This window comes from Elephas maximus, chromosome 13, assembly GCF_024166365.1.
Source record: "Elephas maximus indicus isolate mEleMax1 chromosome 13, mEleMax1 primary haplotype, whole genome shotgun sequence".
In the NCBI taxonomy this organism is placed as follows: Eukaryota; Metazoa; Chordata; class Mammalia; order Proboscidea; family Elephantidae; genus Elephas; species Elephas maximus.
Window position 1 is genome coordinate 91,859,599 of NC_064831.1, and position 17,945 is coordinate 91,877,543.

The 17,945-nt window shown below is 45.6% G+C and overlaps 1 protein-coding gene across 1 annotated transcript in view; it reads right to left on the minus strand.

The window, feature by feature from the left end:
• Positions 1-17,945, minus strand: part of ADAMTS17 (ADAM metallopeptidase with thrombospondin type 1 motif 17) — a 473,699-nt gene that overhangs the window by 355,209 nt on the left and 100,545 nt on the right. The window contains exons 5-7 of the mRNA XM_049905242.1: positions 17,715-17,798; positions 16,800-16,957; positions 5,923-5,966 (exon numbers count right to left, since the gene is read on the minus strand). Coding sequence (XP_049761199.1) covers positions 5,923-5,966; positions 16,800-16,957; positions 17,715-17,798 — 286 coding nt within the window. The remainder of the gene's footprint in view (positions 1-5,922; positions 5,967-16,799; positions 16,958-17,714; positions 17,799-17,945) is intronic.

The following is a 17,945-nucleotide window of genomic DNA, read 5'->3' on the forward strand; positions in this document are numbered from 1 at the left end:
GTGGAGGGAGAGGCAAAGCACAGGGCAAGCAAAGGCTTCTAAGCTCTCCCTCCTCCCACCTCGTCCCCTTGTCACCTCTTCTCACCTAGGACCTGCCTTCCTGGCTCTGCTGGTGGCTTCTCAGGCCACTTTGGAAGGGTCCTTCTGATGTGGTTTTTTAAAAGGCTATCATTCATTCATTCAGTCTGCACATACCAAGTCCCCACCGCGTGCAGGGGGCCTGGGTGAAGCCTCTTCACCACAGGGTCAGGACCACCTTAGAGTTAGGACGGGTGACACATCACCTTTGCCAATGTCAGAAGGATCCCTATAGAGCCCATGGATGGAAAGTCTGGGAATGTTTGCTTCTCATGTCTTGATCTTCACTAACAAGTCAGGGGTATAGTGGACACTGGTTGTTCTGGACTCTCCAGCATCCCTTTGGGGAGCCCCCCTTCCACCACATGTATTCTTTGTGGCAGGTACTGGGGGCTTCCCCCATGGGAGCCCAAAGGGCCAAAACCTCTTCACCCAGTGCCAGTGGGGGTGGGCAGTGGTAGACTACGTGATCTCTGCAGCCCATCAGCCTCTCTACTGGCACAACTCTGAAACTGAAGCTGGTGGCAGACAGCTGTGGGGACAAGTAGGAGCTATTCCCCATAGTCACAGTGGCACATGACCACACAGGCTCTGCCTCTGTGTGGTATCCATGGCCTTGCTCCCCAGGACCCCCAGTCGCTGCCTGCATTCCAGGCCAAGTCCTCCGGCTCCTGGGCAGCAGCTGACTGACAAATGCCCTCTGTGCTGGTTTCCTGTGATTGAAAATCCAGATTGACACAATGGGTTTGAGCAGTGTGTGCAGTGTGAAGATGCAGTGAGGCAGAATCCCAGAATTCTACCAGTGCCTCAAGGACTCTTCAAACGTAGCATTCCAACTTACTTTGGAATATATTTTAAACTACTTTTTTAAAAACTAATTAAGGCACTATTATAATGGTAGGTTACTTTTGAGGGGGTATTACTTGGGAGGGGGCATTAAGGAACCTTCTAGTAGGCTGCCAACATTCTGTATGTTATCCTGGATAGTAGTTTCAAGAGTATAGGCATAAATAAAAAAACATTTATCAAACTACACTTAAAATCTGTGCTATTTACTATACGTTCGTAATACCCCAATTAAAACAAGAAAACAAAAAGCACTGTTATATATATATTTTAAAAAAACTCTGTTGCCTTCAACTTGATTCCAGCTCATAGCGATTGCCCCACAGGGTTTCCAACAAGTGGCTAGTGGATTCAAACCACTGACTTTTTGTTTAGCAGCCAAGCTCTTAACCACTGTGCCACCAGGGCTCCACTGTTATGTACCCACTGCCATCAAGTCAATTCCGACTCATAGTGACCCTGTAGGACAGAGTAGAACTGCCCCATAGAGTTTCCAAGGAGCACCTGGTGGATCTGAACTGCCAGCCTTTTGGATAACAGCCATAGTACTCAACCACCATGCTACCAGGGTTTCCAAAACTCCATTGCCATTGACATGTGGCTAAGAGCTCAGCTGCCAAGCAAAAGGTCAGCAGTTCAAATCCACCAGGAATGAGGAAGACCAGGGGCCTAGTTTACTGTATTGTGCCAATCAATTTGCCAGTTTTGATGAATGCACTATACTTAAGTGAGTTGTTACCATTAGGAGAAGCTGGCTGATAGGTACAAGAGATCTCTCTGTACTATTCTGGCAACTTTCTATGATTTCATAATCATTCTTTTTTTAGAGTTTAAATACAGAGCTAAATTGGATGTTGATACTGCTTTAAGGCTGCCATAATCCCAGTTCTCAAATTTTTAGGTTCATCAAATCACCCCATTTTTCTTGTTGATTTGATACTATGTACAAGTAAACTGTGACACATTAAAATAAACCTCTACTAATAAACCACCTTCAGTACGGATTGCACCACAACATAAAAAAACAAAAAAAAAATTCCTCACAACTAGACCCGTACGCGACATCATGATAAACAGAGAAAATATTGAATGTCAAGGATTTCATTTTAGTTAGATCCACAATCAATGTCTGCTTTAGGCGGGGTTCTCTAGAGAAGCAAAACCAGTAAAGCATATAAATATACGCAGAGAGAGATAATTATATCAAGAAAATGGCTCACAGAGTTGTAGAGGCTGGAGCATCCCAAGTCTGTGGGCCAGGACAGAGGCTTTTCCTGATGCACATAGCCACAGGTGCTGGCAAACCGAAGATAGGAAGGTCGGAGAGCAGGGCTCTTGCTCACAGGCTGTGAAGATTGACAAATCCCAAAGATCGGCAGGCAAAATTGCAGGTAACCTGCTAGCTCGAGTCCCAAGAACCAGAGGTCAGGTGAACAGGAGCCAGCTGCAGGATCCAGAATAAGCAAAAGCCCACAAGCCTTGCCAGAATATCCACTTATATTCAATGCAGGCCACATGCCCAAGGAAAATCCCTTTCAACTGATTGGCTACTCACAGCAGTGCCATCATAGAGGTGGTCACATAACAACAAATTTCATTATACGACTATCAATCCACCGAGAATCATGGCCCAGCCAAGTTGACACACAACCTTAGCCATCACAACACCCACAGAAGCAGCTGTCAAGAAATCAAACAATGTATTGCATTGGGCAAATCTGCTGCAAAAGACCTCTTTAAAGTGTTAAAAAGCTAAGGTATACCTGACACAAGCCGTGGTACTTTCTATTGCCTCATATGCTTAAGAAAGCTGGACAATGAATAAGGAAGACTGAAGAAGAACTGACGCCTTTGAATTATGTTGGTGGTGAAGAATACTGACTATACCATGGACTGCCAAAAGAACAAACAAATCTGTCTTGGAAGAAGTACAGCCAGAATGCTCCTTAGAAGCAAGGATGACAAGACTTCATCTCATGTACTTTGGGCATGTTATCAGGAGGGATCAATCACTGGAGAAGGACATCATGGTTGGTAGTAGAGGGTAGGCAAAAAAGAGGAAAACACTCAACGAGATGGATTGACACAGTGGCTATGACATGGGGCTCAAGCATAATGATTATTGTGAGGATGGCACAGGACAGGGTAGTGTTTCGTTCTGTTGTACATGGGATTGCTATGAGTCGGAACAGACTGGACAGCACCTAATGACAAAACCACCATGTAAGATTTAATAAGGAAAATAAAAGAACCAACCCTCCGTAAAAGTTGACAATCACTGAGGTAATGGATCGAATTATGTCCCCCAAAACCTTTGCTGAAATTCTAACCCCTATACCTATAAATATGGTCCTGTTGGAAACACAGATTTTTCTTTTGTTATGTTAATGAAGCCCTATCAGTGTAGGGTGAATCCTAAACCTAATCACTTCTGAGTTATAAAAAGACCAAAACAGACACAGAGACATAACACAGGGGTAAGACAGAGGCCAAGGAACAGCAAGGAACTTCTGGGACTACTGACAAGGACGGACCTCCCCTAGAACCACGTCCAGAATTCAGACTTGTAACTTCTTGAACTGTGGAGAAAATAAACTGTTCTTTAAAGCCATCCTCTCGTGGTACTTTTTGCTATGGCAGCACTTGGTAACCGAGACAACTGGGGTACTGGAAACAGCACGCAGTGGGAAGGCAGGAGATGGGGTAGGTCAGCGCTGAGCTAACCGGCTGTCACGTAGAGGTGATTCTACCCAGTTCCTGCCATTAAAAGACTTCTAGTCTGGCTTAGGAAATGAAACATGCACATTGGGAGATCACCTAAAGACATGGATGTTCTCAGCAGTAGATGGTTAAGTGTCAAATGAATGGGAGGGTGATTCGGTTTAGAAGAGCAAAGATGCTTGACGAGAATCAGCCACCTGCTCTTCAAGGGGAGGCACGATACACAGTCCATAATCACAACTAATGGCAGATATGAAAGCTACATATTCAAAATAAAAGCCATCTACAAATGTGAACCAGCACCCATCTGTCTGTCATACCGTGCTGGTTTGTGTGTTGCTCCGATGCTAGAAGCGATGCCACCAATATTTCAAATACCAGCTGGGTTACCCATGGTGAACAGGTCTCAAAAGCACTTCCGAACGAAGACAGACTAGGTGGAAAGGCCTAGAGATCTACTTCCAAAAGTCGGCCAATGCAAACCTCATGGATCACAACAGAATTATTGCCTGACATAGTGCTGGAAGATGAACACGATAGAAGGCGCTCAAAATACACAGTAGCCACAACAAGGAACTCAAGCATACCAACAATCGTGAAGATGGCGTAGGATCAGACAATATTTTATTCGGTTGTACATTGGTCACCATGAGTCAGAGCCAACTCGACAGCAGCTAACAAACATAAACATGAAAGAAAACCATGTGATTAGATTCATGTTCAAAATCACTGGAGTTCCTTCATCTGCCTTCATTCATTCAAACTTTCATTCATTCAATCAATTGACAGCAGTGACCAAGCCCCTCATGCTTTGTGCCAGGCACTGAAGGAGGGAGAGCTCGGCTCTGTGTAGCGCAAACTCTTCCAGGGAAAACACACAGGCAAGGGCAAGATGATGGATTGACATCACGTGCACAGGGGTAGGCACAGGGAACAGGAGGCACACAGATCAAAGGCCACCTCTCAGACAGGAATCTGGTAGCTGTCAAAGCTGCCTTGTGAATATTGGGAAGGAGCAGACACTTCTAGCACAGCACATGCGAGGCAGTTTTGTCAACGGGTAGAGGTCAACACACATCTTCTACAGCTCCAGCTAGACTTAGTCATATGTCAGCTACCCCTCTGCTGAAGCACGTTTTCCACTACATTTGTTTAGAAATTTCATTACAGACATAGCTCTCAAATAACAAAGGGCAGATTGGTTGGTTGGTTAGTTTTAGTGACATAAATGCTAGTTATCTTTATACTAGATTCTGAAGGGCCTTAGAAGCCACTGAGTCCAAAGTGACCATTTTATGAATTCAGAAACAGGTGGAGAGCTACCCACGGTCCATCAGCTTGTCTGGGCAAAGGCTCAGGGTCACCCATGGCCAGGACTCCACGGGAAGGTTTTTAACCTTTGAATTCCACACTATATGTATTTTCAATCTTATACTTTTTTTTCCTTCAATTTTCCTACAATTCTAAGCACATCAGATTGAGAATTTTGATTTTGGCAACACAATACTTAGACTCCTGGTGAATAAACATTTGTGCTATAGCAGACGAAGTTAGAAACACTCAGTGTTTCCTCTATTAAACCAAGAACTCTATTCCTTTGCTCAAAAAAAAAAAAAGATTTCAATATAAGAAGTCAAGTCCCAGATAAAAGCAAAGACAGGAGAGAAAGGAAAATGACAAGTAACAGGAAGATAGGAGAGAAGGAGAAGGCAGTGGAGGGATGGAAGGAACACGAAAATGTGTTTCTCTGCATTCCATGTCAGTCTCAACACCGTTGGACTACAAGCAATTAATCTGGTGGCCAAGATTGGTAGAGAAGACCAGTCTTATTACTACATCATCACCCTCATCTCTGAGGACACTGGATAAAGGTCATCAGCATAACAACCATGGTGTCACTCAACTTGCCTTCCCTCCTGCCTTGAGGACCAACAACAAGCTCAAAACCAAATGTGTCCCCAGCTGCAGACTCCCTGAGGCAGCCTGGTGGCTCCTCCTCCTCCTGCTTTGACTTTCCCTATCTTCTTTATTAAACCCTGGCCTAGATGTCTTCTGCTGTAAGCAACTTCAAAACTTTTTGAACAAAAAAGGGGAGATAAAGACCAGGAACCAATTTACAAGAAAACAGGCTACAAAAAATGCAGAGCTTGCTTGAAAATTGCTCCTCCAGATACCAAGAAGTCTCCAGATTACCAAAAAAAAAAAAAAAAGATGAAGTCTCCAGATTATCACAGAGCAGACCAGCCCCTTAGATTATGATTCCAACTTCCAACTTACCAACGGTGTCGCATGGCTCATTTTTGTGAACACAGAAATCAGTCCTAAAAATTAAAAGAAAATGACAAAGTCAGGTTCATGCAGTACCCCTAAGAATGTGCGAAGAAAATAATGTCGATCCATCCTGATTAACTACCCTGCTCACAGCAATGCTACTGCTTTAGCTGTCACAGGTTATAGGAAGAACAATTAACAGTGCTCCCCAAGAATAGCCCACCCACATCGTTCCCAACAGGAAGCCCAGGAACCCTTGGAAGACTCTCCTTGTACAGCTTAACAACTGCATATGTAACTCTCGCGTGTCAGATGGACTTCTCCCAACAGCTAAAAAAGTTCTAGAAGATGTGTGTCAAGCCCTCCTGCCCAGGACAATCAGTCAATAAATGCCACCAGACAGCAGTGACTCCCTTTAGGCAGCAACTGGTTCTAGATGCTGCAACGACCATGTATCCCTCACATAAGAAGACAACAAGATGTCATTTTTTTAAATGATATGATTTTAGCCCCTCAGGCTTCCCCAGGGGTGTGGGTGTGGACGAGTGGCCCTCAAGCCTGGTGCAGCCCTGGCTATACAGGTGGTGAAGACTCACTCTGACTCTCCCATATATAAAATGAAGGGTCTGGGCCCTTCTCTCCTCACATCTGCTGATTCCCACAATTCTTCCCATTAGTCCACACAGTCAGGAGCTGACCACAGAGGACTAGCTGGGGTAGGGCTCTGCCTGGGAGGTGGGTGAGGAGAGCAAACGGCCTGGCCCCAAGTATGCCCCTCCAGTAGCCCCATTTCCAGCACTGTGCGTGGCCCGGGGATGGGCTCTTAGAACATACCCAACTGCACAGATTTAAAAGGTGTTTGGAAGGCATTTTACTTTTTAAAAAAACTTTAGGAAAGGGTTGGCACTAAACAAAGTTGTAAAAGAAAGTGGCAGATCCAGGCTTGGGCCATACCTAGTCCTCCTTAATGGGGTATACACCTTCCCTTCTCTGACACTCAATGTCCCCACACTCAGGCATTCAGCATCCTTGATTCCTCCCTTCCCTCTACCTACTCTCAGGGAAGGATGTGATCTGCAATCCCACTGGGGGGCAACGACTAAGGAGGCAGCGTGTTACTCCCCTGACATACTATTTTATAGTTGTCTTTCCCTCTCCCCCCCACTTCAATCCACAGCACATTCTGTTGTGTTGTGCTTCAAGATGCACTGAGTGGACTGCCACATTAAGTGGAGCAATGCCTGTATATTCTCAACTCCGGCTCTGCTTCAGGCTCACCTGAGGGTTGTTAAAAATAAGGATTCTATGGCCCACTTAGACCCTCAGATCCCAGATCTGTAGGTCTAAGAAGTTCCATTTGAATCTGAGATCTAAGCCCACTGCCTCAGACCAAGGAAGTCCTGCTAGAAGTCCCGGCAAGTGGGCAAGAGGGCAGGGCAGACAGTGTGAGGTGGGTGGCAGCTCTGAAGATGTGGCCCACAGAACTGGCCAGAAGGAACGTGAGGAGGAGGTCTGGGCCAATCGTGTCAGCAACATGTGTGGATTTGCTTCTTTGAAATTTCTAATTTTTTCATAGCTAACATATATATTTTAGGTAATCAATTTAAAAACTATTTTAACAAAGAAAAAAAAGAAAACCTTCAAGACTCCCAGGCTTGTCATAACCTCATTCCAAAAAATAAAGGACCATCCGTGGAATTGGCTAAAGAATAACAAAAATGAGCTGAAAAAGTGAGTATTGTAACTGGGTTTCTCTGCCAAGGATTCCCTTTTAGAAGACTAGCAGGCAGCAGAGGGCGATAGAAAGAAGAACTGCAGCAAGAAGACCAAGCCAATACAATCAGGGACATAAATATCCAGTCTTCTGATAGCTATCTAATCCCAACCCAACATTCCTTTTCCAACACCCTTCCCATTCAAACATTTTGGGTATTTCCCTCCCTCCCCCTTTCACTTCCTCCCCCCACCACCACGTAAATACCCTGCACTCACACACTGATGATAAGAAGGCCAAGCTGACCCAGGACCTTGTCCCAGGGCTTCCCAGAGTCACACAACAGAGCTTGTTGAAAGCTTCGTTCTGCCGTCTTGGCTGGTCAAAGGAAGAAGGGAGCACTGCCCTCACTCTGGGCACCATTTTTGAGAAAGCCAGTCCTGTTGGCTGATGGGTGTAAGGTGCTGTGTTTTCTACTTCTCTCATGCCACGGCCTCCCTAAAGGGAACCAGGTGGTCTCCAATGAGAGACCCTGCGGCATCACCCATCGCTTCTCCTTAAGAGGGGAGAGGTGTGGTCCACTCACAGAGAGCCAGGCTCAGAGGCCTGTCCTGAAAAGGCCAGTCAAAATGTGAATCTTCTCTCTCCTCATTCAAAGTGCTTTCACTGAAAAGGAAAAGTAAGCCACCTGCCTGTAGGGGCAACTTCATTCCCAGGAATCCTGCTTTGTTCTGTTAATTAGCAGGGTCATGGGCTGCCAGAAGATCAAACAAATCTGTCTTAGAAGAAGTACAGCCAGAATGCTTCTTAGAAGTGAGGATGGCAAGACTTCATCTCACATATTTTGGACATGTCCCTGGAGAAAGACATCATGCTTGGTAAAGTAGAGGGTAGGCGAAAAAGAGGAAGACCTTCAATGAGATGGACTGGCACAGTGGCTACAACAATGGGCTCAAACATTGCAACGATTGTTAGGATGGCACAGGACCGGGCAGTGTTTCGTTCTGTTGTACATAGGGTCGCTATGAGTCAGAATCAACTTGACAGAACGTAACAACAACACACTTTTTATGTCATCTCACTGCAAATTCATGCCAAACCCACAAAGCAGGACCAAGAGGGTTCATTTGGGAATGAAAAAAACTGAGGATCCAAACCCAGCTCTCAAGGCTATATGTCCATAAGATTCCACTGTTCATTCCCCAAAAGAAGAAAGGACAGCATCACGGGTGAGTGACTGTACAATCGCACACGACTCCATGCTCAGAAGGACCCCCACGCTTGTTTAGTGTTCTGCTGTCGCCATCTTGAAATCCTTAATGACATTCGAACATAGGGCCTCGCATTTTCATTTTGCACTGGGCCCGGAAAATTATGTGGCCGGTGGCCGGTCCTGTGCATAATCTACTGCCTGGCACACTATTTGTTGTTGTTGTTAGCTGCCGTCAAGTCAGCTCCAACTCATGGCAACCTTAAATGTACACCAAAACAAAACACTGCACAGTCTTGTGCCATCTTCATGATCACTGGCCGTCTGAGTCATTGTGGAGCTATTGTGCAGTGCCTTCCGACCTAGGGCTCATCTTCCAGCACACTATTGGACAATATTCTGTGGTGATCCGTGGGGTTTTTATTGGCTAATTTTTGGGAGTAGATTGCCAAGCCTTTCGTCCTATTCTTAGTCTGGAAGCTCCACTGAAACCTGTCCACCGTAGGTGACCCTGCTGTATCTGAAGTACTGGTGACATAGCTTCCAGCATCACAACAACATGTAAGCCACCACAATATGGCAAACTGACAGACGGGTGGTAGCACATAGTTGGGGTTAATAAACACCCGCTCCTTTATGGAATGACTTACAGTTCCAGACCACCGTAAATTTGCCCAGCCAGTTCCATGGTGGTCATGTCTGTCACCAACGTTTGGAAACCTGGTAATGTGTGACACCATCTTCCATAGGTACTCCCAGAGTTTCACCACCAGAAAGCCAGCGAGGGGCCCTGTGGATCAGACATCAAGGGGAGACCGTTCCTGGAGAGATGGATGGAGTGCGGTTGGGAGGGGGAGACTGGCAGACAGCTGGGTGTCCCGTGGGCATGCTTCAGGCGGCCCTCAAGTCTGCCCTGGGCTTCCTGCATTCTCGGCCCATGAGCACAGACCTGGGTCTGGTGGGAAAGTGCTGCTTCCCTGGAAGACGCAGAGCCAGAGGCAGAGCCACACCACGTGTGGAGGCGCCCCCGGACCCCAGTCCTCCGTGTCCTCATGTGGCCCCAAACCACTCGGAGGCCCATTTTAGCCACAGACACAGTTGCAGCTGCTGAAAATCCAGCTCCTGCCGTTTCTGGCTCATGGCTCCTGCTGGACATGATGTCATGTCCATGTCCTCCATGGCCAGCCATCTGCTGCTTGGTGGCTGTCCAGGGGAATCCACCCTCAGGTTCAGCTGCCGCCCGGAGGGGAAATAAGAGAAGAGAAGGAACCTTCGCATCATCCCGCCCAGGTTAAGGGTTCAGCAGCTGGCTGGCCAGGCAATCTCCAATCAGACGCTCCCCCAGGAGTCCTCAGGAAGAGAAGGCTGCTTCTTGACAGCAGCAGCACCTTGTACCCAACTTCCTCCTGAAAACATCAAGCTCGTCAAGCCATGACTATCCCAACCTTGGGGATTGCAGCTCTCGGCCAGTAGTTATTACACAATGCTTCTTGGCCAACTCAGCTTCCCGCCCCATCTCCAACGCTGGTGCCCACCTGTGCTGCGGGAGGCCTCCAACATCTGGGAGGACCTAGGGAAGGGACCACGCACTTATCCTTCCAGTCCTGCCGCCCACAGAAGCAGGTGAGGGGAATCACGATTCCTCAGGTAGCTCAGTCAGGGTGGGCACAAAGGACAAGGAAAAGGGGGCAGCAGGCAATAAAGCCATCGTAAGAGGTCTGTTCCATCCACGCCCTCAAAGCTTGCTGCCTCTGGCTGAAGAAATGCAGCTTCCCGGGCTGGGATGAGAGCACGCTCCCTCCACAACCGCACGCCCTTCAGCATCCTCACCTGGAAGCACACCTGTCTTAGTCCCCTGGGGCCGCTGCAACACACCACCACAGCCTGGGCGGGTTATTAGAACGGAGATTGGCTCTCTCACAGTTTGGAGACAGGGAGTCCAAAATCAGGGGTTTGGTCACGTTGCTTCCTCCCCGCCTTGAGGGTGCATCTGCTCCCCACTGCCCTCCTAGCTTCCGGTGCCTCTAGGCAAGCCTTGATGTTCTTTGGCTTGCAGCTGCATCTACCTCCACGTCACAAGGCCGTCCTCACTGTCTGTCTGTGTCAGCTCTCCTCTTTCATAAGGCAGCCCCTGGGGAAGCCCAGGTGGCACAAACGGTTTTTAGCTCCACTACCAGCCAATCGGCAGTTCAAATTCGCCCAGAGTCACCTGGGAAGACAGGCTTGGAGATCTATTCCGAAAAGGTCACAGCCCTGAAAACCCTATGAAGCACCATTCTACTCTGCACATATGAGGTCACCATGAGTAGGATACGACACGTCAGCAACTACCAACAACAACAAGTGGATATGAAGTGGTATCTCGGTGTGGTTTTGGTGTAGTAGTTAAGAGCTCGGCTGCTAAAAGGTCAGCAGTTTGAATCCACCAGCCTTGGAAACCCTATGGGGCAGTTCTATTCTGTCCTATAGGGTCCCTATGAGTTGGAATCAACTGGATGGCAACAAGTTTGTTTCTTTGTTTTGTTTTGTTTTATTTAATGGCTAATAAAGTTGAGACCTTTTTACAAGACACCACTCAGATGGGATTAGCACCATCCTGCTAGGTATGACCTCATGTTAACTGATCACATCTTCAAAGACCCTATTTCTAAACAAGGTCACGTTCACAGGTACAGGTGTGAGGACTTGAACATATCTTTCAAGGGGACACAATTCAATTCATAACAATGCCAATCCAATGAGGGCCCTTCCCAATGTGTTGTAGTTAGACGACAACTTTTTACACAAAGTGTTTCCCGAGTGGTACGTAAGCTGCAATGAGGAATGAAAACGAAAAAGAAAAGCAAGGCTAACTTGCAGCCTCCTGTGGCTGAGGGTCCACTCTCACGTGCTGATGGCTTTTTGTAAAAGGGCTAATCCAGAAGCTTTCTCAACACTCATTTCAGTGACATTTATTGCCTCTGAAAAAAAATGCTATTTGTTCCCAAACTAAGATTACTTATAAGTGTTTTTTCCACCCAGCAATGAAAGGAGGAAGCAAGAAAGAGAAAAAACAATATATGCAAAATTCCTACAGTTTACTGATATTTTCAATAAAACATCAGAATTTATACATCCTAAGTAAAAACTACTTTCAGAATAGTGGCCTTGGAAATTTACCTGCATATTCCAAAGATGATGTTATTTAGACCTAATTCAGTGGTTATCTGCAAAAGCAGTCACATTCATACACACAGGTAGTCCCTACGACAGGGTTCCATTCCAACGACTCCATCCTAAGTCGGCTCTGACAAGCTGTATCCCTCATGTTTTTTTCCCTTATTATTGCCTATTATCAGTAGCTTTATAACTCCGATCTTTATTTGTCTTTCAGGGTTGGAAACATTACACATAAACTTAGAGATATATTTTAATACATACATACATACATAAAAAATACACGAATCACGAAGAAATGCTGAATGGCATGGGTATTTTGTCAGTTTTCATAATAACTCCACTTGTGGAAGGTTCTGGATCATTTGGATTATCCTTGGGAATGAGGACGGCATTTCTAATTAGAAAATTAGTGAGAGTTATCTATATGGTCCTTTTATTTTTTTTCTTCATATATTTTGTAGTAACATCTCACTGCTTTCCAAATCTATCGACTTTTAGCGAAGCGACCAGCATTTGGGTCCCTGTTTTCAAGTAACTGAAGCTCCTGATTTAAGTTTAGAAAAAACTTCAGCTAACCTTTCACTGAAAAATTTTTTGACAACTTCTCTCCTTTCTCTTCCTCATTATTTCTTTCCTCTTCAGCATTTCTTTCCTCTTCTAAATCCATTAAGTCCTGATCTGCCAATTCCCCTTCTTTATGATCTATGAGCTATTCCACATTGGTGATATCAAGCTCTAAATTCAGCGTTCTTGCCATATGGATGATTTTTCCACTAATCTCTCCCATTAGATTATCCTCATCGAATGCCTAGAGCATGTTCACATAACTCGACAATTTTTCCATACCCCCTGCATTCATTTTCCCATAACTTCCTCCCAGGAAGATGCAATGTGCCGGATACACTAAAGAATATTATAATTCTCCCAGAAATCATGTCACGTTACCATTCCTTCATCTGTTGCAGCTATTGGCTGCGCACATGTAGTCTGTAGGTAGTACGCCTTGAAGGCGGCAATCACACCTTGATCCATAGGCTGAATCACAGCTGTCGCATTCGGAGGTAGATGCGCCACCTTCACGTCTTGATTTAGATCACGTACGTGAAGAAGATGTCCTGGGGCGCTACCAAGCAGCAGCAGAATCTTGAAAGCAATGCTCTTTTCACAGCAGTAGGCACATATTTGTGGGAAAAAATGATCTAAAAAGCAGTCTTTGAACAACACAATCGTCATCCAGGCCTTGGAGTTACTTTTGTAGTAGACTGGTAGCTTATTTTTGAATGCTCAGGGGTTTCAAAATGGCAAACAAGAAAATATTTTAATTTAAATCCAGCAGCATTTCCTCCAAGCAGTAGCGTGATCCCGTCTTTAAACGTCTTGAAACTTGGCATTGACTTTGCTTCTTTGTGAATATAGGTCTGTTCTGGCATCCTTTTCCAAGGGAAGCCTGTCTTGTCCATGTTGAAAATCTGCTCTGGTAGATATTCTTCATCTTGTATTACTTCATTCAACTCATGACTGCCTTCTTCAGCAGCTTCAGCATCAGCACTTCCTGTTTCTCCAGTTATACGCATGTTAAGTAAGACAAATCTGAGTTTGAAGAGATGAAACCAGCCGTTGTTAGCGTTAAAGTACTACTCATGGTAGTCTGCTCCTTGCTGTTCCTTCAGGTTTTCAAAAAGGCTGCGTGCTTTTGTTTGAATCATCAGCAAACTCACAGGAATCTTCTTCTGGATTTGGTCTTCAATCCAAATCATCAACAAGCTTCTCCATCTCATGCACTGGCCCTTGCTTCTTCTTTTTCAAAACTGTTGATTTTATGCCAATCACTCCTTTAACTGCCTCCAAAATCCTATTCTTATGCTTAATAATTGTCGAAACGGTCGAACGAGACAGTCCTTCCTCACGTGCCATTTTGCCGACTTTCCATTATCGTAGGAGTCAATGATCATCTTTATATCCACGCCTAGAGCATCTCTCACCTTCTTATTTGGATTAGGATTTATAGTGGTATGGCTTCTTTTGCCTGACATATCATTGGGGGTATAAGCGGTACAGGTGTTACAGTCAGAGAAACGTGAACAACTCAGCCTCAAATTAACAACTGATGCTTCTCACGGTACGAAACACTGATTAAGGTCATGCTATAGGCCTTTTTTTTTTTTTTATAGGCCTGGTCTACGATGAAGTCAGCATCAGTATCTGCTGTAACACCGAAGTCAAAGTTGTAATGCTATCAGGTGCGTGTGCAGTTCAATTGTTGTATGTCGTTAGAGTTGAAGGTTTCCCAACTTTCTGTCCATTGTAACTTCCAACACTGATACTGACTTCACTGTAGACCAGGTGGTGGCCTGCTATACGGCAGTGTTTTGAATAGTAAATCATAACATTGAACATGTGCAAGCGAACATCTGAGAATAATAACATCAGCAAATCACACACTTCAACATTGTATGTAGTGCATATTACTTACAATAAGATGTACAAAAAAAAATAATGGATGGTCATAAGTGCAGTTCATCATAACTCAAATATGTCACAAGTCAGAGACTACCTGTAGTCACATACAGACTCGGTTCCCAAGGACTCCTGCTTGCTTCCTCAAATCAAATCCACCCTTGAAGGCTGGAACCCTTAACCTCAATACCTCGGGGTGCTCTAAAGAAAGCCACACAGGCTCCAAAGGCCATTCTAAGTGTCTTAAAAGTGATGGCAGCCTCTGGACAATGTGTGTGTTTTGGGGTGGGAGGTTTGATAGCTGGAAGCCCCCAGCACTCTCCTGGTGGGCAAGCCGGGGTGAGAAGTAAGAACCAGGTCATGTTCATCTGTTTGTCCTTGGCGCCCAGTAGCACACCAGTCATATTGTAGGCATTCAGAATTACTGACTAGACCTTTCCTAGAATGTTCCAGCATACATTTAATCACATCCTGCAGAAGCAGCAAAAGCTCTCATAAGGGATCCCTATGCTACAAAGCATATTTGAACCCTTTTGTGTGGCTAAAGATGTAGCACCCGCAAGAGTGGTTAGGTACCTGTGGTGCCTGGTGCAGCAACGTGCATGGCCTGTGTTGTCTAAGAGGAGGTTAGGGAGCTGCGGTGCCAGGTGCCCATGTTGCAGAACTTCCAAGTGGGTGTAGGGATGTCATTGGGCCTGGGGGCTTGCAGCACATGGCCCGAGAGATGCAACCAAACATCCTTCTTTAACTCAACACCAAAGTTTGAAACCAGACTTAACTCTTCCTGGAGGGGCAGGCCTTCTTCCACCTAAAGCCCTAATGTTCTCTCCTCCACACCTTTCCTCTCAACTCAGAGAGAGGAAAAGAAGCCTGCAATTTGGGAAGTAGCTTTCTTAAACTAAAAACAAAAAAAACTAAAACTCACAGTTGATAGATTCCTAGCAACTATAATCCAATTTTGATATTTTTAATCTCATGGATTAAGTTATTAGGAAAAGCATCTGTATCTTTTCTGAGGGGGATTTTGGTGTGAACCTGTACGTATTTTATTTATGCTACTGAAGTGGAGCAACCAGAGAAAGCCAGTGTATCTCAGAGAAGTTTGAGACATAGGAAAGAAACAAAATGGTCCCTTGTCGCCGCTACTGCCCATGTAGGGGGATAGCCCTCAGTTTCTATCACCCAGCAGGGCCCCTGGTATTCCCCTTAATCTCGAAGAGTGAGTCCAGTTTTGCACCTACGAAGGAGCTTAGCTCCTTGCTTCAATGCAGCCTCCACGCAAATTCTGCAGGCATCCCTGCCCACTTGGGTTGTCCCTAAATGGGGGAGGGTCTCGGGGGGGTACAAATGGTTAATGCATTCAGCTGCCAATTTAAAGTCTGACCAGAGTTTAGCTCTTTCCCAATGGGCTCATTGTTTGGTGGGGGAAGACGGCAATAATGAATCGTCTTGGGACCTGTGAGACTCTAGATTACCTGGGATTTCACTATGTTTATAATATTATTAATAATAGTCGTAATAGTGACTGATACCTATTGTACCCTTACTTCCTGCCAGGCACTGCGTAAAGTGCTTCACATACGTCTTAAGCTGCGTTGTGTAGAGAAGCAAAACCAGTGAAGAGTATATATACATATATGTACACACACACACACACACACACACGGAGATTTATCTCAAAGAAATGGTTCACATGGTTGTAGAGGCTGGCAAGTCCCAAGTCCATGGGTCAGGTGTCAGGCTAGAGGGTTCTCATTACTCATGTGGCTGCAGATGGCAGGCTGCTGGCCCACAGGCTATGGAGGCTGATAAATCCAAGAGCAATGGGCAATACAGCAGGCCCCTGGCTCAAGTCCCAAGAATCGGAGGTTAGATGATGACAAGCTGAATGTAGGATCCAGAACAAGCAAGTGAGCTTTGCCAGAACATCCGTGCGTGTGCGTGTGCGTGTGTGTGTGTGACGCCAGCCACAACCCTAAGGAAACTTTTCTTATAATTGATTGACTGGACACATCAGATCACATCATGAAGGATAACTGCATCATTACAAAACTTCCGAACTATATCATTACATAACTGCCAAACCACTGAGAATCATGGACCAGCCAAGGTGACACACTACCTTAACCATCACAACAAGCAATAGCTCATTTAATCCTCACACCTTGGAGGTAGAGACTATCATCTGTTCCCATTTTACTGATGAGGAAACTGAGGCTCGGACAGGTGCCCCAAGGCCTGATTTCCAAGCCTGAATCCTCAACCAATTCTTCCCTACTTCCACTCCAAAGGGAAACACCTTTTCCCTCTCTCACGTCAGCTACAGGCTGGGTTCAGCTTTACCTGGTCACGAAGACAGCCGCATCCACAGGGGGGGTATCATCCTTCCCTCCTGGAACCTGGTTGTTGCCGAGATACCGTGCTCCTCCATATTCCTCATTCTGCCAGTGACAGAAGCTCTCCAGGGACCGCTCACCATGGTGCCCAATGGACAATTTGGCCTAAGAGGAATCAGGGGGCAGTCAGAGAAGCAAACTTCCACAGAAGCCAGAGTTTATATCTAGACTACAGTGTAGAAGTTAAGGCTGAGACAGTTCCTCACTGAGACAATTTTCAATAATGCACTGTCCCCCAATAATAACCTAGCACTAGTGGGTATACAGCAGATACCCACATACAGACCTTCAGGGGCCTTATTGTTTACGTTCAAATGAAGACTAGATTACCAGAGAAACATCCTTCCTTTCTGCAAACACAACAGTGTACAAATCAAGAAACAGTTTTTCAGTCTCATGTCTATTGCTTAAATCTGCAGGTAACATGGTCATGCCAGAAAGCACTCAATTCAAAACCAGAAAGTGCTACAATAAATCCACATTTGGGTCGAAGCTCGGATACAGCTCCAGCAGGGTTGTCATGGTTCCAGTGCCCTCGTCATCAAGGTGTTCCACCTAGCTGGAAGCCCAGAGCAAGGCACACCAGAATGAAGGAGAAATGCACATAGCCCCATTGCTAAGGGCTCCCCGAGATCCTGAGCAGACAAGCACACCCCATGCTTCAGTAACGGTGCCTGCCCTGCTCTCACCCGCGACATCCTTGGCCCCTGGCCCAGGGCACACTGTGGTCTTCTGTAAACCCAGGGAGGGAAAATAAGACAGCCAGCCACCTGGATGCCTCCATAGCACTCAACGGCAACCAGGGAGCTTCAGGAAGAGTTATTTTTTCTGTGTGCTCTGAAAGGCACCTCAAGGGACTTACAGGACGTTGTTGTAGCAGGACAAGCTTTGTAACTTGAACGTTAACTTTAATTCCAAGGCTCTGGTGCTGAAACATATTGTATACCTATCAAGAGAGAAAAAAGAAATAGATGAAAATACAACCCTTTTTTTTTAAATACAGTGGTACCATGGATGGGATCCTAAAACATTAAAAAAAAAAAAAAAAAAAAAAGAAGGACATTAGGTAAAAACTGAGGAAATCTGAATACCA